At 52.9% G+C, this 23,362-nt stretch overlaps 1 protein-coding gene across 5 annotated transcripts in view; it reads right to left on the bottom strand.

The window, feature by feature from the left end:
* Positions 1 to 2,632: 2,632 nt before the first annotated feature.
* CADM3 (cell adhesion molecule 3) overlaps positions 2,633 to 23,362 on the bottom strand; it is a 146,466-nt gene continuing 125,736 nt past the window's right edge. For 3 of the 5 annotated variants that reach the window (XM_084613750.1, XM_084613751.1, XM_084613748.1), the window contains 3 exons: positions 22,992 to 23,114; positions 19,992 to 20,117; positions 2,633 to 16,331 (listed from right to left, as the gene is read on the bottom strand). In XM_084613750.1, coding sequence (XP_084469876.1) covers positions 16,213 to 16,331; positions 19,992 to 20,117; positions 22,992 to 23,114 — 368 coding nt within the window. In that variant the 3' untranslated portion in view covers positions 2,633 to 16,212. The remainder of the gene's footprint in view (positions 16,332 to 19,991; positions 20,118 to 22,991; positions 23,115 to 23,362) is intronic. The other 2 variants (XM_084613752.1, XM_084613749.1) reach the window with 1 other exon arrangement.

Below are 23,362 nucleotides of genomic sequence, written 5' to 3' on the forward strand. Positions count from 1 at the left end.
GGGGTTCACTACAGTGTGGCTGGGCTCTAGTCCAACCAGACTGATCCATACTTAACCTTCCTGTCTCTGTGCTAAGCTAGGGACTCCTGCTGCTGTGTTCCAGCTGACTAGTAAACCTGGCTGTTTTGACAACCCTGCTTGAGTGTCACTGGGAATGCTGGGTGAGGTGCATCAATCCCTGCAGAGTGGACCAGCCTCTCATGCTGTGAAGCGGGAGTGCTGGAGTCCCAGCAGTTCAATCTAGGAGGCAGTGTGGCCACGTGGCCAACCCTGAAGGGAAGGGAAGACTCCTTGGGGGGTCTGGCGTGGCAAAGGGGTCCCTCCAACCAAGAGACAGGTCTAAGGCTGGGAGTGTAGCAGCAATCCTGTGAACTTGCTTTGCTTCCATCAAGCCCCCTGATGTGTACAGTACCTCATGGCTGCAGGGTCCTGTGGAGATTTAGGAATCTTTCACTCCTCAATATTTCCTCCATCCTTTCACTGGTGCTGCACTCAGACTTACCGGATGGTAACTCCAGGATGGCTCTGCCATGTGCTGTGGAGCTGAGCTAGGCTAAAGTCCTCCAGTTCTCTGAAGCCGCTATGGATTTCCAGGATTTTCAGAGGGGTCGGTGATGCCTTTAACAAACTAAGAAGCAGATCCTCTGCTGAGCCACTGAGCTGTACACACTCACCCTGTCCACCTAGTCTTTACTTCACCTTCTGCCTCTTCTGTGCAGATGTGGAGTTTTCTTTCCTGCTAGATGGAGAGTGAAAGGATAAGAGGCACTGGGGAGCCTCCATGTGTTCTCTTGCCTGTCTTTTTTGTTGAAGATCCTTCGGATCCCATTTAGCCCCTCTGCTGCCCTCGGCTCCCCGTGCCCTCTGCTGCCCTTGGCTCCCCGTGCCCTCTGCTGCCCTCTGCTCCCCGGGCCCTCTGCTGCCTTCAGCTCCCCATTCCCTCTGCTGCCCTCGGCTCCTCGGGCCCTCTGCTGCCCTCAGCTCCCCAGGCCCTTTGCAGCCCTCTGCTCCCCAAGCCCTCTGCTGCCGTCTGCTCCCCAGGCTCTTTGCAGCCCTCTGCTCCCCATTCCCTTTGCTGCCCTCGGCTCCCTGTGCCCTCAGCTCCCCTCTGCTCCCCATTCCCTCTGCTCCCCTCGTCTCCCCGGGCCCTCTGCTGCGCTTGGCTCCCCGGGCTCTTTGCAGCCCTCTGCTCCCCATTCCCTCTGCTCCCCTCTGCTCCCCTCAGCTCCCCAGGCCCTCTGCTCCCCATTCCCTCTGCTGCCCTCGGTTCCCTGGGCCCTCTGCTCTCCATGCCCTCTGCTGCCCTTAGCTGTCCCAGTGCTGGGTTTGTGTGGTCCTGCCCATTTCACCCCTCATTGCGTGTCATCTCAGGCCTTTCAGCCAGGCTCTGGCACTGGTGATTTGCTCCTCATGCTCTAAGACAGGAACAGGCAAACTTTTTGGCCTGAGGGCCGCATCCCATTTCTGAAATTGTATGGAGGGCCGGTTGCGGAGGCTGTGCCCCATCCAACCACCCCTTCTCCCTGACCACCCCTAACTGTCCCCCCCCCCAACTGCCCCCCGCCACCCCATTCACCCCCCCACCCCTTCCTGACTGCCCCCCCGGGATCCCTGCTCCCATTCAACCACCCTGTTCCCCACGCTCTGACTGCCCCGACCTCTATCCACACCCCAGGCCCCTGACCACCCCCTTAACTCCCCTGCCCTCTATACAAGCCCCCCACACCCTGCCCCCTTACCACGCTGCCTGGACTACCGGTGGCTGGCAACGCAGCTGCACCAGGAGAGGCAGCCGCCCAGCACAGCACAGAGACCGGATCAGGCCGGGCTTGGCAGCTGTGCTGCCCCAGGACCTCGCAGCCCCACTGCCCAGAGCATGGCGCTGGCGGCAGAGCGAGCGGAGGCTGCAGGGGAGCGGGGACAGCAGGGGAGGGGCTGGGGACTAGCCTCCTGGGCCAGGAGCTCAGGGGCTGGGCAGGATGGTCCTGCGGCCGTAGTTTGCCCACCTCTGCTCTAAGAGCACTGCTGGTGAAGCAGGGATCTGTGAGGCTACCTGGGCAGCTGTGGCCATGTGTTTCGCCAGCAGTCTCTGACCTGGCAGAGTCAGTCTGTGAGGTGGAATTGGCTTGACCCCCCTGGAATCACCATGGGCAGGTCCCAAAGGCCCAAGTTCTGTGCAGCCAGTCTATGTGAAGTCACTTCCAGCAAAGTGCTGCGAGGCCATTTCCAAGCAGGCCACCCAAGTCCCGGCACTGCGCTCAGCTAAGCACTGGGCTGAGTGACCAACGGCAGGTCTGAGCAGACATGAATGTGCCCATGTGTGAACACCGGGCCCAGCAACCTGTGTCTGTGAGCGAGTGTAACACACTGCCCAGGGCAACACATGTGCTCGCGGGAGAGAGAAACTGTGTGTGAGAGAGACACAGGGCATGTGGGAGTGAAGGAGAGGAGCCTGGCTCTCAGCATGAGGAGTAGTTATGGCAGTGGGTGCTGCTCCAGGAGGAGATGGAGGAAGAGCAGATGGTGGGGAAATGGTGCTGTGTCACACTAGCATTTGAGGGGCAACCCGTGCCCAGGTAGCTCTTGCTCGGCGCTGGGTGCCCCGCAGGGAAGCAGAGAGACGCAGGCAGAGTGACATGTACAATCCAGATATATTGATAGGACTATTTTCTGAGATTAGCACAGGATATTAGAAAGGTTATAAAGTAACACTGACGTTGGTTGTATCCCCTTTATGTACATACAAGAACACAGCACAATACTCAACGGCCGCCCTCCACCCTGCCCCACTGCTCACCCAAACCAAGTGTTCTGAGCATGGTACAAATATGGCTTTCCGGTAATTTTGAGAGCTCAGCGCCAGCTGGGACGAACACAGAGCCTGTTCCGAAGGGGAGGCCAGCTGCCAAAGTCAGCAACGCAGGAATCTCCTCCCCCCAGCCAGACGGGGCACTGTGGGCACTAAGCGCAGATACAGCCTGGCATGCGATGTGGAAAAGGGCCATGCTGCTGTCATCCACCCTGCCCTCAAGTCAGAACCTGCATGGTCCAATGCTCCCCCAGCACTGGGCAGATTAGTGGTGACCCCACCAGCGGGCAGACCAATGATGAACCCAGCCATGGGCAGTCATGCCCACCACCCTCCACTCCTCCTGGCTTCCAACCTGCTCCTCACATTGCTGGATCTGTTCCTTGTTTCTGCAGGAGCTGGGCTCAGGCGAGTTCCCGGGGTCAGTATGGAAATGGAGCCACAGGAGTTGCTGGTCGGTTTGCACAGGAGAACCCCTTGCTTCACTTAACCCTGGAGCAGCTGCTGTTGGGAGAACCCCCACCTCTCACCTGTGGACCCTGCTGATCTCACTGCCTCTTCCCAGGAGCCTGTACCTAAGGAAAGCCAGCTGTGCAGATGGCACGAGTACGGGCTCTGGGGCAGTAGAGCTCAGACTCCCAGGCTGCCCAGGGGTACATGCTGGGATACAGGGGGCGGTGACAGGAGGCTATTGGGAAGGACAGGCCCTGGGACATGCAAAAACTGAATCAATGCTTTCCCTGGGAACTGGCCATTATTTTCTATGTATATCATGGTAGCATCCACTTTACACCAGGCTCTTTCCAACCTGGGCACCACCTTTGCAAGTGCCCTTCCCTCCCTCCTGCTTCGATACAATGGGCTTCCCTGAGCCCTCGTCTCCTGCCACCCTCCTGTCCTACACCCTCTCCTCCTTCAGGCCCCCATGCTAAGAACAGACAGCATAGCTCCTGCCATCCAGCCTCCTGCCCCAGCCTGTGTCCCCACCACACCACTCCACCCAAGCCTCTTTGCTGTCCTGCCCACCCAATGCCCAGAGGCAGCAGCAGCTCCCTTTACAAAGGGTTTACATTGCTGGGTGTAGATACGGAGCCAGCGGAGCTGGAGGGCACCTCAGCTAAGGCCACAGGGAACCACCAAGGGGAACCAAGTCCTGCCTCCTGTCATGTTCAGGATGTGCCCTGATCTGCTCAGAACATCCTCTGCTGGCCCAGCATGCAGGGGGTTGGGTCTGGGGCTTTCCTCAGCCCTGTCCAAACCCCACCAGCCTAAGGCCAGACCAATGGCCAGGCCTCAGTGCTTCCCTTCTGGGTCATGGCAAGGAGGATCTGGCCTCGTCCCCTCAGACCTCTGCCCCAGCTGTCCTGGGCCTGCTATAGAGACCGCTGCTCCCAGGAGCCCCAGTTAACCTGTCCCTCGCCTACATGAATGTGTGGCCCCCACTGATTGCCCCACTAGTGCCTCCCAGGCTGCTGGAGGCCTCTCTTCCCAGCAAGGCCACTGAACAAACCCCTGTTAGAGTGTGCAGGCAGGAGCAGGGCAGGAGGCTGGATGGCAGGAGCTATACTGCACCCTGGGCTGAGATGGGTTCCGTCAGGCTCAGGGGTGCAGCACCCTGGGGGAAGGCTGGTTGTTCGGAGAGGTGCGGGGGGAAAATCAGGCTCCTAGTGGGAAGCTAGGGGCAGCTGCACCTGGCGAGCTCCCAGCCTGCCTCACCTGAGGGCACAGACCCAGGGGGGCGCTGTAGAACACAGAGCCCCCTTGCCGGTGGCATCTTGGCTTGGGCCAGGAGAGTTGGTTGCTTGGAGCTCATTGCGGGTCACAGCCAGGGGTCCCAGTGAGGAAGTAGCTGTGGGACCAGGAGCCGTGGAACAGAGTGGCTTCCTTTGGCTACTGCGTTCCCCGGCTGTCACTCACCTGCCCTCACTGCCGGCCTCTCATGGAAGGAAACTTTCTGGCTGGCTGCTCATTTCTGTAGCAGAGCGAATGGCGGGTTGGCTGCAGAGCCAGAAGCCGCTGAGCTCATCTGCCACTGCCACCCCATAGATCGTGCGATGGGTCGTGTCTCATTGCTGTGCATGGCTGTTACCAGCCCCGGTGGCTGCACACTAGGCTGAACAGAAAAACTAGCCGGAGAGAGGCGGGGATTGTCCAGACATCCCAGTCACATCCTGGCCCAGGAATTCACCCTCCACACCCGCTGCAGGAGCTAGCACCACAGGGACTGTAGGGAAGCCCCGAGGACCCCACAGGCTCATGGTGATGGGGTCTGTGTTAAGGTGACTGGTGGACTACGCCGCAGCAGGTCTGACACCTGGGCCGGAGCCAGAGCAGCTGCAGCAGCAATCACATTCCTTATGTGCCACAGGAAGCCTTCAGTGGCCTCTCTGGGCCATAGTGGGTCATGGTGAAGGCCTCAAAGACAAAACCTGCCAGTGCAGGGGTGAGGGACTGATGGGTCCATTCCCAAGTCTCAGGGCAGCAGGAGCTGCTGGGGGTGGTGGAGCAGGGAGTGGTGTGGAGACCACATCGGTTACTGGGCTGCTGTGGGGACAGAGCTGTCCCATTCTCATGAACCGCTGGCCCTTGTGCTCAGTGACAGGCCGGGTCAGGGTGGGATTCACACTCGCTCTCTAGGGGACTCACCAATAGCAGGGCAAGGAATGGACTGCCTCTGGGGCAAGTCTGACCCAAGGGAGGCCCTAGCTGGCTGGGCTGGGGGGCGGGGGGGCCCAGGGGAGGCCCTGGCTGGCGGGACTAGGGGGACACAGGGGAAGCCCTGGCTAGCCAGGCTGGGGAATCCAAGGGAGGCCCTGGCTGGCTGGCTGGGCTGGGAGTCCCAGGGGAGGCCATGGCTGGTGGGGCTGGGGGGTCCCAGAGGAAGCCCTGGCTGGCTGGGCTGGGGGGCCTAGGGAAGGCCCGGGCTGGGGGAGACCAGGGGAGGTGATCCAGCATTTGACATGGCGCATGGCATTTGATGGCATCGCACATAGGGCATCCAGCAAGTGTGGCATGCAGCTCCTGCTCCTGGCTAGAGTGGCCACTGCAGCAGCTTCTTGCCACCCCTCCGCCCGCTGGCAGTGGGAGTCCAGGAGGAGGAGGCGGCAGCTGTTAGGGAGGTGAAGGACAACAGGAGAGGGGCTGGGGGCACAGAATGGGGGATGGGTCCAAAGGGGGGTGGGAGGCTTATAATAACAACCTTCAGCACCCCGCCCCCAGGCTACCACCCATGGGGCCTCTTCCCCTAGCACCCCAACTCCCTGCCATACCTGGTCCCCACTATCTCCCCAGGCCCCTGGCTGTTGCTGGATTCCCTCAAACCTTCTTGTGTCCACCAAGCTGCTCACATTGCCCAGGGCACCTAAAGGGGTAATGGTGACTTGTGCTCCAGGCAGGGCTGCACAGGACTTAGCAGCAAGGAACTGGAGAGGGGCGGTTGGAGGGCTGGGCTGTATGGGTGGATGTAAAGGACCTTTGATGTTGATTGTTCAGTGCAACAATGAGCTGGCCCCAGGAGCACATGTGAGGTCAGCGTGCCTCTAGGGAGATCCCCACTGTCTCTGTGGGGTCATGACCTGGAGACCCCACTCTTTTCATTGTGTCATTACGGGAGACTTTAACTTTCCAGGTACAGATTGGAAAATAAATGTTCCTAATACTGGTAGGGCCCGGCTATTCCTGGATGTGATATATGAGAGGTTTCTTCATAAAACTGTCACTGAACCACGAGGTGATGCAATTTCAGACCTGGTTTTGGTAAGCAGTGAGGATACCATAGACGAGCTGGCTGTAGGACATAACCTTGGATTGAGTGATCACATGTTGATTCAGCTTAAATTAAATGGAAGGATCATCAAAACCAGGTCCTCAGCTATGGGATTTGATTTCCAAAAGGCAGATTCTAAGAAATTTAGGGAATCAGAGACTGGACTGACAAGCTCAAGCATTTCAATTCAGAGGTTTGGAATGTCTCCAAATCAACTGTACAAAAATGATCTGCAATTTGCATCCCAAGCAAAGGGAGAAAAGTTGTAGAGAAAGGCTCCAGCCCCAGCTGGATGAATAACCACCTCAAAAAGGTTAGGAGGAGTAAGCAGAGAGTCTCTAGGGAATGGACAAAGAGCTAGATCAGCAAAGAAATCTACCTCGCAGAGGTTAGAAAATGTAGGACTAAAAAGAATTGCTAAAAGTCAAGCTGAAGTAGCTCTTGCCAATGAAATTGAAATAAATAATAAGAGATTTTTTTAGTTCTATAAATAAAAAGACTAAGGAAGGAGGAGGTTGGACTGCTGTGCAGTGTGCCTGGGAAAGAGATTACAGATAATCGAGATATGGCCCCAAAACTAAATGAATACTTTGCCTTCGTTTTCAATTAGGATGATAATAGGGAACACGTGCATGAAGTCAGATGGAAATGAGTATCTTAGGAATGGACATTACCACAAATGTGGTGGAATAAAACTTAACAAGCTTAATGTGCTCAAATTAGGGGACCTGGATAATTTCCACCCCAGAATACTGAAAGAACTGGCACATGAGATTACTAGTCTAGAAGCAAGGATTTTGAATAAATCGAGCTGTTTGGGGGCAGTACCATGTGACTGGAGAACACCTATGTTTAAGAAAGGGAAAAAAAGTGAGCCAAGCAATTATAGACCTTTTAGTGTGACCTCAGTAGTATGCAAGGCTTTAGAACAAATTGTGAAGGAAAGAATAATTAACTTCATGGAGGTAAAAGATGGAGGGGATGGAATGCAACACGGGTTTCCGAAAGGTGGGTCGTGCCAGACTAACTTGATTTTTGCCTTTGAGAAAATAAGTGATTTCCTTAGATAAGGTACGTGCAGTACATCTGATCTCCTTGGCCTTTGGTAAAGCAGTTGACATGGCACCACATAGGAAAGTATTACTTAAATTAGGGAAGATGGGGATCAGCACAAGCATTACAAGGTGGATAAGAAACTGGCTAAAGGGGAGAAGGCAACGGGTTTTGCCGAAAGGTGAATTATTGGACTGGAAAGAGGTGACTAGTGGAGTGTCTCAAGGATAAGTCTCAGGACCAATCTTATTCAATACTTTTATTATTGAGACTTTGGCTCAAAAAGTAGGAGAGTGCTAATGAAATTTGCTGATAATATAAAATTGGGAGGCAGAGTAAACACTAAGGAGGGTTGAAATATTATACTGGAAGATCTGGATGGCCTTGAAGATGGGAGTGACAGAAATGGGATGAAATTGAATAACACAAAATGCAAGGCCATGCTCTTAGGGGTCTAATAATAAGAATTTCTGCTGCAAGTTGGAGGCTCATCAGTTACAAGCAACAGAGGAGGACAGAAACTTGGAAGTGTGAGCTGATCACTGGATGACTATGAGACACTAACGGATGCAGTTGTGAAAAAGGCAATTGTGATCCTAGGCTGTATCAGGCGAGGCATTTCCAGTAGAGATCGGGAAGTATTAATCAGCACAAGGCACTGGTAAGCCCTCCTCTGAAACACTCTGTAATTCTGGTCACCCATGGTCAAGAAAGGTAAATTCAACCTGGAACAGGTGCAGAGAAGAGCTCCTAGGATGGTCAGGGGAATGGAGGAGTCTTAGGAGAGGAGACTGGAAGAGCTTGCCTTGTGTAGATTAGCGCAAAGAAGCCAAGAAGGGCTATGATTGCTCTCTCTAAATCCACTCAGGGGATAAGTACCAGGAAAGGGGAAGAGCTCTTTAAGCTAGAGGACAGTGTTAGCACAACGACAAATGGATATAAACTGGCCATGAACAAATTCAGTCTGGAAATCATCAGAGGGGTGAGGCTCTGGAACCTCCTCCCCATAGGAGTTGTGGGGGCAAACAACTCAATTAGTGTCAAGAGAGACTGAATAAAGCAATGAGTGCGATTGTGTGATGGGGTTGCTTGTGGTGTTGGGGGAACAGGGCTTGGCAGCCCCAGGGGCTCCCTTCTGGTTTATGTCTTATGGTCCTAAAAGCTCATGCTTCAGGGCTTGAGCCAGCCACCTGGAGAAGTCAGGGAGGGATCCCCCCCCATGGAGTTTTTGTTGAATTGACTCTCTTTCCTCTGAAGCATCAGGGTGGCCCGGGATGGAGATGGGGTATTGAGCAGGGAGGGCCAGGGCACTGAGCATTCTTTCTCTTGGGCGCTTAGCTGGCTGGTTCTTGCTCACATGTTTAGAGTCTAGTTGATTGCCATTGGTGGGGTCAGGCAGGAATTTCCCCCCAAGTCAGATTGTCATTGACCGTAGGGCTTTTCGCCTTCCCTGGCAGTGTGGGTGCCAGGATTATCTGGGTAATTCTCACTTAGCACTTCCCTGCCATTGCAGGGGCCTCAGTCCCTCCTTTTCTCTGTCTGTGGTACATAACAGTTTCCTCTCCTGGGGGCTGCAATACTTTGGTCTCGTTTGCACTTGTTGGTTAGTGTGCGGGGTCTGGGTGGCGTTGGTGGCCTGGGACATAAAGGAGGTCAGATCAGATGATCTGGTGGGCCCTTCTGGCCTTAAACTCTGTCACTATGACTTTGTGGGGGTCATTGATCAGCGATGCTGACTCTCTTTCAGGAGAATCCTAGGAACCGGGGGAGTCACTGGTGGAGGATGCCTCTCTCCGTGGGAGTCACTAACTGAACCTCCATCTCACCAGGTGACAGGTGGGAAGACTACAGCATTGTGAAGATCAGACCCTCAAGCAGAGTCACTGTCAGTAGGGTCTATCTGTGCGAGTCGCTCTAACTGCAGACCCCTCAGTCCAGGGAAGCCAGTGTAGGCAGGGATAGTCTATCCCCAGCAAGAGTCACCTGCCTGGGAGACTTCCCATGAAATCCATTTACTAGGCATGGTGAATTTAATCATTCCTCCACATTGAAGAGATGGTGTATCCTGTCACTCCTGCACACAAGATATGATGTATCCTATCACTCCTGCACACACGAGACATGGTATATCTTGTCACTGTGTCACACACAAGACCCTGTGCACCCTGTCATTCCTGCACATGAGACATGGTGTATCCGATCACTCCTGCACACTTGAGACATGGTATATCCTGTCACTCCTGCACATGTGAAACATGGTATATCCTGTCACTCCCTCACACACAAGACACTGTGTATCCTGTCACTCCTGTACACACACGACAGTGTATCCCATCACTCCCACACTCTCGAGACATGGTATATTCTGTCATTCCTGCATACACAAGATACAGGATATCCTGTCACTCCTGGACACTTGAGAGATGGTGTACTGTCACTTTCACAGAAGAAAGGGAACTAAAGTTTAGTTCAACCTGTTCTATAAAGCAGTTTATAAATAAATTGGAGACAAAGTCAATGATAGCAGTGGATTTCTTTAGAGACAAGAACTCACCACAGGTTGTCAAAATATATTGGGCAGGCCCCAGAATTGCTCTGGCAACAAACCAAGATGATGTTAGAATGACAAGACATGTTCATAACCGGAATCCCTAGATATATGTTCTGACTGGTGAATTCTGATGGGACTGGGCTGCCACTCCTTCCAGGACACTGGTATGTGGGGGATGGGGGAGGCCTCTTGGCAACTTATTTAATAAATAAAATAAATAATAACAATAATAATAATAATAATAATTATTATTATAAAGCACCACTCTGCCCCCTGCAAAAGTGCTGAACAACAATCAGAAAAACAATTTCTCCTTAGCTAATGAGCAGTTACCTTGCCTGCCTGTGCTTCAGACTGGACACCCTGAAGGAGCCAACTGGCCAAAGAGGGAGTGTGTCCCTGCATCACTGCCTCCCGCATCTCTGACCCCAGAATCTAGGTTGCCATTGCATTGATCCTGAAAGATGCTGACCAGGTGAGGAGATATCACCATGTACATAATGTTTGGCTGAGTTCTGACAACCCATGGGACCCATCTCACCCCACTCCCTCCCCACTCTCACCCCCTCTCTCCTGCATCATTTTCCCTCCTCACCTTATTCCTCTCTCTGTCCTATCTTTCTTTTTTCACCTGTCTAATAAGAGTCTGGCATAATGGCCAGTCCAGCATTTATCAGCATGCCATTGGAGTGATCAGTAAGGCAAGCTAAAGCAAGGGGCCAGATTCCTTGCTGAGGTCAATCAGCATAGCACCCTTAAACTAAATGGAATTATGTCCATTTACACCAGCTGAGGCTCTGACCTAATAACTTAAACATCTGATTTGGATGGAAGTTTGCAAGGTCTTGGAGAGACCAGAGAGACTGTGTGCTGCACCGATGACTTTGCAGCAGCTAAGCTGCCAGTGAAAAGTCACAGAAACACAAAAGATGTATTTTCTTTCTTTCTTTCTTTCTTTCTTTCTTTCTTTCTTTCTTTCTTTCTTTCTTTCTTTGTGTGTTTTGTCTCATTTTGTCTTAAAAAGAATCAGACTTCAATTTTATCATCAGCAACCCACAAGTTATAGTCCGTAACTAATCTATTCCCTTTTCCCTCCAGAAAGACATTGATTACACTCTGAAGCAGCATTCCCCAAACTTTGGAAAGTTGAGCCCTCCCCTGCCACCCCCATGAAAATGAAATCACTTGTGCGCCCCCACCCTGCCCTGCCCAGCTTTTAGATTTGTAATGAAATGAAATGAAATCGTATTGTAAATCATGTCCTTACATTTTTATTTTAAGGAATGATTTCTATTCAATATTGAATGTTAAAGATCTTCATAACAGTATCAGCTCCCTCCATTCACACATACTTTCATGAGCAGTGAAATAGTGGTCACTGGCATCAGAGTTACAACCACTGAAATGAAAGGGATAGTTCACACCTCAGCACTATGATTTCAGGCTCTCTACAGACTCAGGCAGACATCACTGCACTGATCACATTATTAAACTTTTCCTCTCAAGAATAATACTGACTTTTCCAAAAATGAAAATGAGATGGAGAGCAATTGAGACAGAACTGTTGCTCCCCCGGGCTTGATCCTCCCACCCCCGAGGGCAGGGCGACACCCTGCACTGATCGAAAGGGCTCTCAGACAGGGACCTTTCCCTTTATACAACTTTGTGCACATAAATGGAAAGGGAATAAAGGAACTTTTTAAAATCACTCTCTGTGGCCATACTTTTGGTGTTCCCCTCGCTGTGTGTTTTATACAAGGTTCAGTGGTTTTATTAATGGTGCTTGTTACATGAAATCACAAGCCACAACTTGATGCAAAACCTCAAACCACAAATGATGGTTTAATGTCATAACAGCATGCTAGATTTTTAAAAACCTTAACCGGGCTGAACCCAGAACCCCACCACTAATACACAGATCAGGTGTATCCGGTCACTCTCTCATATGCAAGACATGGTGTAGCCTGCCACTCCCACGCACTGGACAAGTGGTATATGCTGTCACTATTACACTGTTGAGACATAGTATATCTCATCGCTGGTAAACAGTCGAGACCTAGTGTATCCCACCACTCCTACACACTCGAGACACAGTGTATCCCACTACTCCTACACACTCGAGACACAGTGTATCCAGCCACTCCTACACACTCGAGACACAGTGTATCCCAGCACTCCTGCACACTCGAGACACGGTGTATTCCACCACTCCTACACACTTGAGACACGGTGTATCCCATCAGCCCTACACACTCAAGACACGGTGTATCCCGTCACTCCTTTACACTCGATACACAGTGTATCCCATCACTCCTACACACTCAAGACACAGTGTATTCCATCAGTCCTACACACTTGAGACACAGTGTATCCCATAACTCCTACAAACCCGAGACACGGTGTATCCCATCACTCCCACATGCTAGAGATTGGATGTATCCTGGCACTCCCATACATACAAGACATGCTGAATCCTGTTACTTGCACACCCTTGAGATGTGGTTAATTCCCTAACTTCCACTGCAGTGGTGATGTATCCTAGAGCTCCCACATACTCAAGAATTTGTGTGTCTCATCAGTCTCACAGCCACTAGAAGGCTGTATCTCCTGCCTCCCATACACACAGCATGAGGGGAAGTTTAGATTTTCCCACTAGACATGTGGGCCCTCCCATTTCCTTGCCACACCCACAGCTGGGTCTCTACTTGGTCCCATGTCTCAGAGGCTTGGAAAATGCTAGTCCCATGTTTATAAGACATGGAACATTCCATAACAGCCATGCACTGGAGGGGTGGGACCTGTATAAACCCCTGGGCAGGAGAGGGGGATCATGCCTTACATCTGGGGTTGCCTTATTTCACACACACAGCTCCTGGGAAGGACACTGCTTACACAGAGCCATGGCAGCCTGCTGCCCAGTGCCCTTTGTTACTCTCCCGAGGCCCATCTTAACCACATGGGAGCCCAGGCCTGTCAGGGCCCCAGGGAAGAACAGGGAACCCCAGGAAAGCACATGGAGACTCAGTCACATTCCAAGGGCCTAGGAAGGCATTTGGCAATGACCCTACCTGGCTACTGCGAGAAGGGCTAGAGATTCTTCAAGGCGGCTGGAGTGCTCAGCTTGTGCCATGCAGACCAGGTGGATGCATGATGAGGCCTCATGGGCCTGCGCCCCATGCAGAGGACAGATGCTGTTTGGAGCCACGGCAGACGCCCATGGTTTGGGACTGAGGGGCCAGGAGCCTAAGCCTAGCTTTGCAGGGTAGGGTGAGTTGTGCCTGTTCCCAGCAGTGCATGGAGCTATCACAGCCTGAGGCCTGGTTCTGGGACTCAGCCTGGCTTGCCAGGCTGGTGTTGAATTGTGCCAAGAGGAGTGGCACGTGGGGCACTGGCCCTGTGTGTGGGCAGGTGGGGCTGGTTAGTGTCTGTCACAGAGAAGAGAAGCCTTTTGTTCATTTGTTGAAGCCTGTATGTTGGGTGCTGGGGGTTGGGGTCCAGGTCTTAGTTCCCTGTTCCCCAGGGGTGAGACGGCCTCAGTCAGCCCTTGTGTCCAGTCTCTGCTGCCCACACAACCTTGCCGCTGGCCAGGCCCCTCTGCTAGCACTTGCTGTCGTGCCTCTGTTGGAAGGAGCAGCAGCCACCATCAGTCCCTGCTGGGTCCTTTCCCCCAGCATCTCACCAGTGAGAATTACATCAGCCCCCCGGGAAGGGGCCAGGTAATGCAAATGGACTGATATCATTTCCCAGGTGGCTCTCTGATTACCTGATCACCATCTCATGCACTCAGCTGGCAGATTCCACACCGCTCCTGCCTATCGCAGGGGCCAAGACCCAGCCTCGCATGATCAAAAGCAATGAGTCAGGCTCCCCAACATCCTGAGAATGGCTGAAGAATCATGAGATTTTCAAAAATTCTAAATTTGGCAGTGGGGGCGGGGGATTTGCCTTCTCTTATTGTAGCCTTTAGGCCACATTCCTGTCATATTCTCCAGCTTTTCTCTTCAACCAGGAGGGCTAGAAATATACTTTTAAAAAATGAAGGCTGAGAGGCTCAGTTATTCATAGATTCACAGATACTAAGGTCAGAAGGGACCATTATGATCATCTAGTCCGACAAGACTCCAGGAGCTGGGGCTTTGAGAAAAACACCAAATCTCAGGAGACACTTGATAAAATCATGGAGTTGATAACAGTGAACACCCCAGAGGGGAATCAGAGGAACCCCCAGCATGGCTGTGACAGCTGAGCCCCTCCTTCCCCGCCCCATAGTCTGGCTGCTCTAGCTTAGTCCCTCGCCCACTTCCCAGGCTGTCTGGTGGAGCCCATCTCAAGGGCTGGGTTGGGGTTCTTCAGAGGGAATGCTGTGTGCTCTTCGAAGGTGGGCCATGCAAGCTCTGGAGGGAACAGGGCTATGACTCTAGAGAGTGGGCGACAGGTAATAGCCCTGTGGCTTGAGACACTGCTCTCAGGCTCTTGCCTGGGGAGGGAGCTCCCTGACTAAATTTACGGTTTCCAACGCTGAGAGGTCTGATGGGCAAACTTCGCTCTTTCCCCCACCACGTGCAGCTCAGCCCCTGTGAGAACACTTCCTGGGCCGTTGAGCAGTCTGCCATGAAGCTCATTCCCTCCCCTGGCTTTAGCTGGGGTTGCCAGCACCCTGTCTGGTGCAGCCGCTCAGGTTCTGAGCTGTAATGATTCAGATTCTGGGTGGCTAGTTTGTGGGAATGAGGCTGCTCAGCTACTTGTGGCCTACAAGAAAGATGCCCCTTGGCCAAGTCACCTGTGATCATAGCAATGTTTCTATCTCCAAATGCTCCCCGGGCCTTGGCGCTGGGGCAGGTTGACTGGTCAGAGAGCAGGAAAGGCATGACAGCAGCATGGAGGACCAGGACACTCTTACCCTTGTCACCTGGCTCGCCAGGGCCCTGCTCTGCTCATCAGTCCCTGGCACAGGGAAGATACACAAGGATGGTTTCCTTGCATTGAGCATCTCAACGGATGGGTTATTGTCCTGGCTCCAATCTGAGACTTTACAGCCTTTCTTGGAACCATGCATGAGCACTGCAAGTCACCTTGCAGCATTTGAATCTCTCTCCTTGGGTGTCAGTGGGCACTGGAGCCTATGAGCGGCTCCCCACCTGGCAGCTGGCTCCCCTTTGTACATGTATCACACAGGACAGTTCTCCTCCCAGATGAACATTGTCCTCCAAGGATAAAATCAGTGCAGGGCCCCAGCAGGCTGGGTGTGCAATACTGCCCTCCCTCCCATCTCGCTGCGGGGAGGGCACATCCCTCTGGAGAGGAGCCGGGCTGGGTGGCTCCCCCATCTCCTCGCTCTCGCTGGACATTCCCCTGGGCTCTCATGGCTTGTTTGCTGCTGTGGGGCAGAGAAAGACCCCATGTCACCGCCTCCCATCCTCAGCCTAGGGTCATTCCCACAGGTCTGGCTCAGAACACCATGCAGGAGCCAAGGATGGGGGAACACAATGGAATCGTGGCCCCAGTTCTCGGGTGGGAAACGTAAGCAACAGAAAGGGCATCCCAGGCTGCCCAGGCCCATGGCAGCAGGCAGCCACCATGAGGGCTGATTTTATCCTTGGATGTAAACGGAACCAAAATGAAGAGCAGCAACGGAAAGAGCAACATTGACCCCACCCCAACATTCCAACCCAAGGAACCAAAGCAAAGAGCATCCACAAAACCAAAGCAAAGGGGCCAAAGGAAAGAAGGAAAGTGTCACTCACTCACTGGCTTGTTTGTGTGTTTAGTGCGAGTGTTGGTCACGGGTATGAAGGTACAAGCAAGCGAACAGGGGTGGGGCTTTCAATGTTTTTAGTAATAACGTTTTATACAAGTTCGAGAAGCATCATGAGTCAAGCCGGTCACTCTCTGGTCTCTGTCCCGCCATCCCTCTGTTCGTCCATCCATCCAGGGCACGAGAGAAAATCTGTTGGGTTGAGTGGGGTTTGTGATCCGGTTTCCATTTCCATCTGGGTTTGTTGGCTCCATTTCTCTTCTCTCAACCCTGCACCCCTAGATGAAATATTCCTTTTTGTCATCGCCACTGGCCTGGCCTCCCTCCGCGTTGATGATGGCAGTGTCAGCATCTGGGGCATCGTCTGATCCTTTGGCCTCGTGAGTCAGGTAGGTACCTGGCAAGGAGAGGGTTCTCATTATCATATGCCTAGTGGTTTAGGTAGCTCTTGGACTCTCTCTGCACCACCCAGGAGAGGGACTGTGTGGCAGGCAGGGCTCAAGGGGGATTCCGGGCTGAAGCTCACAGCTGGAGCTGGCCAGAAAATGGAACTTCCATCCTCCTGAAAATGTTGAGGTTTCAGAAAATATTTCCCCTGGGCGTAAGCTGAGAAGCAGAAACCTTGACATTTTGCATGGGCAGAAATGGAAACAATTGTGCTGTGGGAGAACTGAACCAGAGGTTTGCAGCTGGCTGGGAACTGCCTGGAACTGGCTCTTGTCCATCTCACCTACAGGTGGGTGGCCAGGTTGCTGGCATTTCAATTTTCCCACCCAAAACTGCAATTTTGCAAAGAGGGCATTGGAAAATCATTCCCGGCCAGCTGTATTCACGGTGCCTGTGCTGAGAGTGCTGCGGCCAGGTGCAGCCTGGAGCCCCGGGGTCTAGGTCAAGAGGCAAGTCTGACCCTGTGTAATCTCCGTCTCCTCCCAGCCCCACAGTGGGCATCTTATTCCTGCCAGCACCCTCCAGGCTGAAGCAACCTCACTCATCAGCCACGAGTTGAGCAGGGTGTGGGATCTTCAGGGCAGGGACCATGGCTGCCTCTGGGTCTGTGCAGCACCCAGCCCGTCACCACCCCAGCTGCTTGGGACTCTGGGAGTTACAGCCACACAAATAATGACAACCAAGGGTGAGGTGACAGCCAGAGGGGCCAGAAGAGCACCTACCCAGAGGGTGTAGGACAGCGGAAAGCAAAGAAGCCTCCACCCCACATGAACTTTAAACACCTGGCTCCTCAGTATGTAAGTCATACCAACTCTGACTCCCTACACTAGCTGGAGGTGCACCTAGCTCCAAAGGAGCTGAGGGGGTGGCCATTTCCAACTTATACATCATCTCTGAAGCTGGCCTGGTGTCATAAGCACATAACGGCCACATTGGGTCAGACCAGTCCAACTAGCCCAGAATCCTGTCTTCCAACAGTGGCTGATGCCAGAAGCTTCAGAGGGAATGAACAGATCAGGGTAATTATTGAGTGACCCATCCCTGGTCATCCAGTCCTGGCTTCTGTCAGAGGCTCAGGGCACCCAGAGCAGGGGGTTGCATCCCTGACCATCTTGGCTAATAGCCAGTGATGGACCTATCCTCCATGAACATATCTAGCTTTTTTTTTAACCCAGTTATACTTTTGGCCTTCACAACATCCCCTGGCAATGAGTTCCACAGATTGACTGTGTGTTGTGTTAAGAGGTACTTCCTTATGTTTGTTTTAAACCTGCTGCCTATTAATTTAATTGGGTGACCCCTAGTTCTTGTGTTATGTGAAGGGGTAAATAAAACTTCCCTATTCACTTTCTCCCCACCTGTCATTATTTATAGACCTCTACCATATCTCTCCTAAGATGAACAGTCCCAGTCTTTTTAATCTCTCCTAATACCCCAATCATTTTTGTTGACCTTTGTAATTTTTCCAATTCTAATTTTTTTTAGATACCCTATGCAGTACTCAAGGTGTGGGTTTAACATGGATTTATATAGTGACATGATATTTTATGATGTATTAACTATCCCTTTCCTAATGGTTCCTAACAATATGTGAGCTTTTTTGACTGCCACTGCACATTGAGTGGATATTTCCACAGAACTATCCATAATGACTGGCTTTCTTGAGTGGTAACAGCTTGAGTGGTAACAGCTAATGTAGACCCCATCATTTTGTATGAATAATTTGAATTATGTTTTCCAGTGTGCATTACTTTGCATTTATCAACACTGAATGTCATCTGCCATTTTGTTGCCCAGTCACTCAGTTTAGTAAGTTTGCTTTGTATTTCTTCAATGTCAGCTTTGGACTTAACTATCTTGAGTAATTTTGTTTCATCTGCAAATGTTGCCACCTCACTATTCACCTCCCTTTCCAGATCATTGATGAATATGATGAACATCACAGGTTCCAGCATGTCACATGTATGTGTCTACTGCTGATGGTTAGATCTGATCATCCCTCTGCGTTTTACACACATATCTGCTGGACAGATGAAAAGTCAAGGGAGCGGAGAATACCCTGGTTGGGGCAGGGTGGATGGTGGATGGATGGTGCAGAGGTGGACAGATGGATAGATGGATAATATGTGGCCAATGAAAAATCTCTGCAGATGGTCAGAGACGGGAGGATGAGTGCCTAGGTGACCAGGAATAGATTGAATGTGATGCAGGATATTTAGGTGGATGAGTACTAAAGAAATGAACACAAAACAATGACATGATGATACTAGATGGACAGGGTGTGAGACAGAGGTGATGGAGAGTGACAGAGAAGGGAGGGATGCGATTTGGTAGCCTTTCCTATCCTGGGCTCAGGGAGGTGGAAGCTGATTGGTTACAAGAGTCTTGTGGGACTTGCTCCTGCTCTTGGGGGTCAGTGGGAGGCAATGCTCAAGCTGCCAGCCCCAAGGGAGGGAGAATGACCCACCAAGGATCCCCATGTGGTGCTGTGCAGATTTAATTTGATCTGCTTTTAGCTGCTGAGGTCAGGTTGTCATGGAGTCCCTGGGCAATGCTCTGGAACTGCTCCCTACGAAGCCAGTCAGGACTCTGGGGAAGTCTCCTTTCTGTGAGCAGACTGTCTGCAGGACACACAGCTCACACAGCTTCCACCTTCCTGGGTCTCACCTCGGAGCATTCAGCATCCTCTGCCCCTCCCTGCGCTTCCCACAGCAAGTCTGCCCAGGCGGGGTCCTGGGGAAGCCAGAGGATCCTAAACCCCAACTTCGCAGTCAGACGTAACTCTCCTCCAGCCAGTAAAACAGAAGGTTTATTAGATGACAGGAACATGGTCTAACACAGAGCTTGCAGGTACAGGGAACAGGACCCCTCAGCTGGGTCCATGTTGGGGGGCAGTGAGCCAGACAACCACGTCTGCCCTTCACTCCATGTCCCAGCCAGCCCCAAACTGAGACTCTCTCCAGCCCCTCCTCTTCTGGGCTTTGTCCCTTTCCCGGGCCAGGAGGTCACCTGATTCCTTTGTTCTCCAACCCTTTAGCTCTGATCTTGCAGGGAGGAAGGGTCCAGGCCATCAGTTGCCAGGAAACAGGGTGTCGGCCATTCTCTGTCCAGACCCCTACACACACCTGCCCTCCAGGGCTCTGCAACAATCATACACCCTTACCCCACCACCTAGATACTTAAGAACTGCCTAGGGGAAACTGAGGCACCCCCACACTATTCAGAGGAAACATTAAGAATAGTCCCACTTCATCACACAGGTCTCTGCTCCCTCTGTGCCAGGCCATACGCGGCTCCTCTGTGTACGGCAGGCAGGGGGTGCTGTGGGGCAATAGGAGACTCCTTCCCCTAGGGCTGGAACTCTAGCTCCGCATGATCCATGCCCAGCACGCCCCTGCAGCACCCAGGCCGTGAAAGCAAAACACTTGTCCCCCTCATGGCAGTGCCAAGCCCCGGGAGGCTCTGGAAGAGCAGGGGACGGAGAGCATTAAACAGGAAGCAATCATGAATAGGCCGAAGGCCATTGGCGAGAGAGACTTGGCTGCCTTCTCCTTCCCACCTCTGAGAGGCCAGCCCGTGAGCTGAGCTGTAGGCAGTGGCCAGGCCTTACCTTTGTGCCTGATTAGGTAGTGTGCCAGGACGATGAGCAGGCTGAGTAGCAGAAAGACAATGACTGCGACCACTCCACCGATCACAGCATGGTATGTGCCAGAGGAGGAAGACATCGGGCTGGCATCTATACATGTGGCAGTGCAGGGGGGAGAGAGAGAGAGAGAGAAAGGTGTTTACAGGCCCTGCTGAAGTCCTGCGTGGTACAGAAACTCTCTCAGCACCAGAGCTGGGGGTCGCAATGTGTGTGCCTGGCCTGGCTCCATGTGCCCTTACATAGAACCTTGGGGTGCTAAGGGCACATTCCAGTAGAGCACAGCTTTCCCCATGGCTGCGTCCTTCCCACCAGCTGCCAGGTCCTAAAAGCTGGGAGTGAAATATTACCAGTGGGAGAGAGAAGTGCAGAGCCAGAGAGAGGAGAGGGGCTGCCAGCAGAGACGAGAAATATGATGGAGGCAGAGAGGGGCTGCCGGGGGAGATGGAAAATGTGATGGAGGCAGAGAGGGGCTGTCAGCAGAGATGGGAAACGTAATAGAATATCAGGGTTGGCAGGGACCTCAGGAGGTCATCTAGTCCAATCCCCTGCTCAAAGCAGGACCAATCCCCAACTAAATCATCCCAGCCAGGGCTTTGTCAAGCCTGAGCTTAAAAACCTCTAAGGAAAGAGATTCCATGGATGAGGAGAGGGGCCGCCAGCAGAGATGGGAAATATGATGGATGCAGAGAGGGCTACAGCGGAGATGGAAAATGTGATGGAGGCAGAGAAGGGCTGCGGTGGAGATGGGAAATGCAATAGATGCAGAGAGAAGCTGCCAGCAGAGACGAGAAATGCGATGGATGCACAGTGAAGCTGCAACAGAGAAAGCTCTTGCCCCAGTGCAGTGGGGCTGGATGCAGGCAGAAGAGGAGGAAACTGGGAGGGAAGTGGAGAGAGAGAGGCCAGAGCGGGTCCAAGAGCCTGGAGAGCTGGGACTGGGCAAGAGGTGAAAGCCCACCCCAGTCCCTGTCCCTTTCATCTCTCCCCACCCCATCCTTGCCCTCTCTCCTCTCCTTCCCTGCCCATCTATCCCCTCCCCTCTCCACTCTGCCCCATCCCTACCCACCCTGTCTCCTCTCCTCTCCTTTCCCCGCCAGTAGCACTGGTCACAGGGTTAGCGACCACCCCCACATGCTCATGCCCCTCCCTCCTGCCCTGCAGAGCCCTGGCTATTCCAGTCTTGGGCTCCTGCCCAGCTCTGTGATGCCGCCTCAATCCCAACCTGCAGCCCTGGCTCTGCCCATGCCCTTCAGTCCTGCCCCATGGCATGGCATGCTCAGGGGCTCTATCTCCATTGCTATGACAAGCCCTGCTCTGCCAGACTCCTCTGTCTCTGAAACAGCACAGCCTGTGCGATTGGCTCCTCTGGCTGTCAGGAGCACTTTGCCTTGGAAGCTGCCATGGCAGGCAGGTGACTATACTCGGAGCAGTTGACGTTAGCCCAGTTCATTCTGGCCCCTGTGTTCAAACCATCCTGTCTCTTGTCAGCAAAGGCAGAACAGGGCTGATGGGGACAGCAGCCTGGAGTGCAGGGTGCTCATGACTCAGAGGGAAACCTCAGGCACTGACTGGGTAGCAGCGCCCCTAGAGCATCTCAGACTACCTGCCAGGGCTTGCCTTGGCCACTTGACACCACAGAGCACCTTCCAGGCCCCTTGTCACAGTGTCCCAACCCCAGACCAAGGTTACGCATCCGCCTCACAAGGGCGGGGGTGGGGGAGGATGGTGTCTCATGTACGTGCTGCGGAGATGGTGTCTCGTACTTGTGCTTGGGGGGAGGAAGTTTCTCATGGCAGTGCTGGGGGTGATGGTGTCTTGTGTCCATGCTGGGGGGATGGGGACAATGCCTTGTGCCTGTGGATGACAGTGTTTCGTGTGTCTGTGCTGGGGGGGGGAGGGGTGGAGAACGGGGTCTCATGTCTGTGCTGAGGGTGATGGTGTTTCTTGTGTCTGCATCTGGAGGGGAGGACGATGTCTGGTGTTCACACCTGGGAGCCGGGGCAGTGTCAGGAGTCTGTGCCTGTCAGGGGAACAGTGTCTGCCAGGTGTGCTGGGCGTGCAGGGGCAAATTTTCATTCAGTTTCAGTTGCTTCATCCCAAAAGTATTGGCTCAGGAATTGGAAGGTCCAGGGAAGGGTCACAGAAATGCTTAGAGAGGAGGGGGGGCATCTGAAGGGGGAGAGTTTGGAATGGAGAAGAATAAAAGAGAGGACAGCAGAGGGATATAAAGAGAGGAATGGGGCAGGGAGCCAGTAGGGCTCTGAGCTACCCAGCCCCTTAACACAAGAACAAGAGGCATTCAAAATGAAAAGGCAACACTTCAGACAGACAAAAGGCATTTTTCGCAATGTGTGATTAACCTATCCTGCCACATGACTGAATTACAGCAAATAGCTTAGTACAGTTAGTACATTGATTAGACATGTCGCTGCCTGAAAGCAATGGCAATCACTAGGATACACACGGTAAGGGCTCATGTGTTAGGGGAGAGATAGGTGGTTCCCCATCTGGGACCAGAAGATGCATATGGCGATTTTCCACAACCTCCGAAGCCTCTGGCAATGGTTCCTGCAGCGACAGCACCCAGAGCGAGAGACCACTGGTGTGTGTTACCATGGGCAGAGCAGTACTGGACCAACAGGGAGGTGGGCTGTCACACTGGATGGGCCACTGGCCTCTTCTGCTACCACAATCCTATTTGCCACCTTTTACTCCTATGGATTCTGGCTTTGCAGGGTGAACTGGCAAGGCGGCTGCAGAACCTGGACATTCCAACAAGGAAGCCAAGTGCTAGGAACAATCCCCTGATTGTACTAGCCAGGGGCTGGCAGTAATTCCTCCGCTGGAGCCACAGCCCTTGTCCCTCTGGGCTTGGCAGCCATTCTCCTCCTATGTCCTGCAGCGCTCCCCACTGGGCATGGGAGCAGGGAATCCATAAAGAAATAGAAAAGGAGCTTACGGTACCTTGGACAGCGACTGGAGTGAAGAATGAAGCAGTAGCCATGGTAACATGAGTGGTGGACTGGGAAGGGCCTGACGAAGGGGCTGGAGTGGAGTGAACATGTGGGGTGGGGAGCTGGGAAAAATCTGGGGAGGACAACAAAAAAAAGGGAAACAAATCAACCTGGAGAGATGACAGCAATGGTGTGAGAGACTCCAAGATGGAAATGATGTCTGGAGGTCTCTATCAACTCTCTCCTAATGCCCAGCCCTCTGCACTCAGCTCTGCCAGTACCCCTCAGTCCCGACCTGCAGCTCCCTGCTATCCCAGCCATGGGGCCACCCCACACACAGCTCTGTCGGTTCCCCTTAATTGTGACCTGCAGCCCCAGCTA

The sequence above is a fragment of the Lepidochelys olivacea genome, assembly GCF_965140295.1.
Source record: "Lepidochelys olivacea isolate rLepOli2 genome assembly, chromosome: 24".
Lineage (NCBI taxonomy): Eukaryota > Metazoa > Chordata > Testudines > Cheloniidae > Lepidochelys > Lepidochelys olivacea.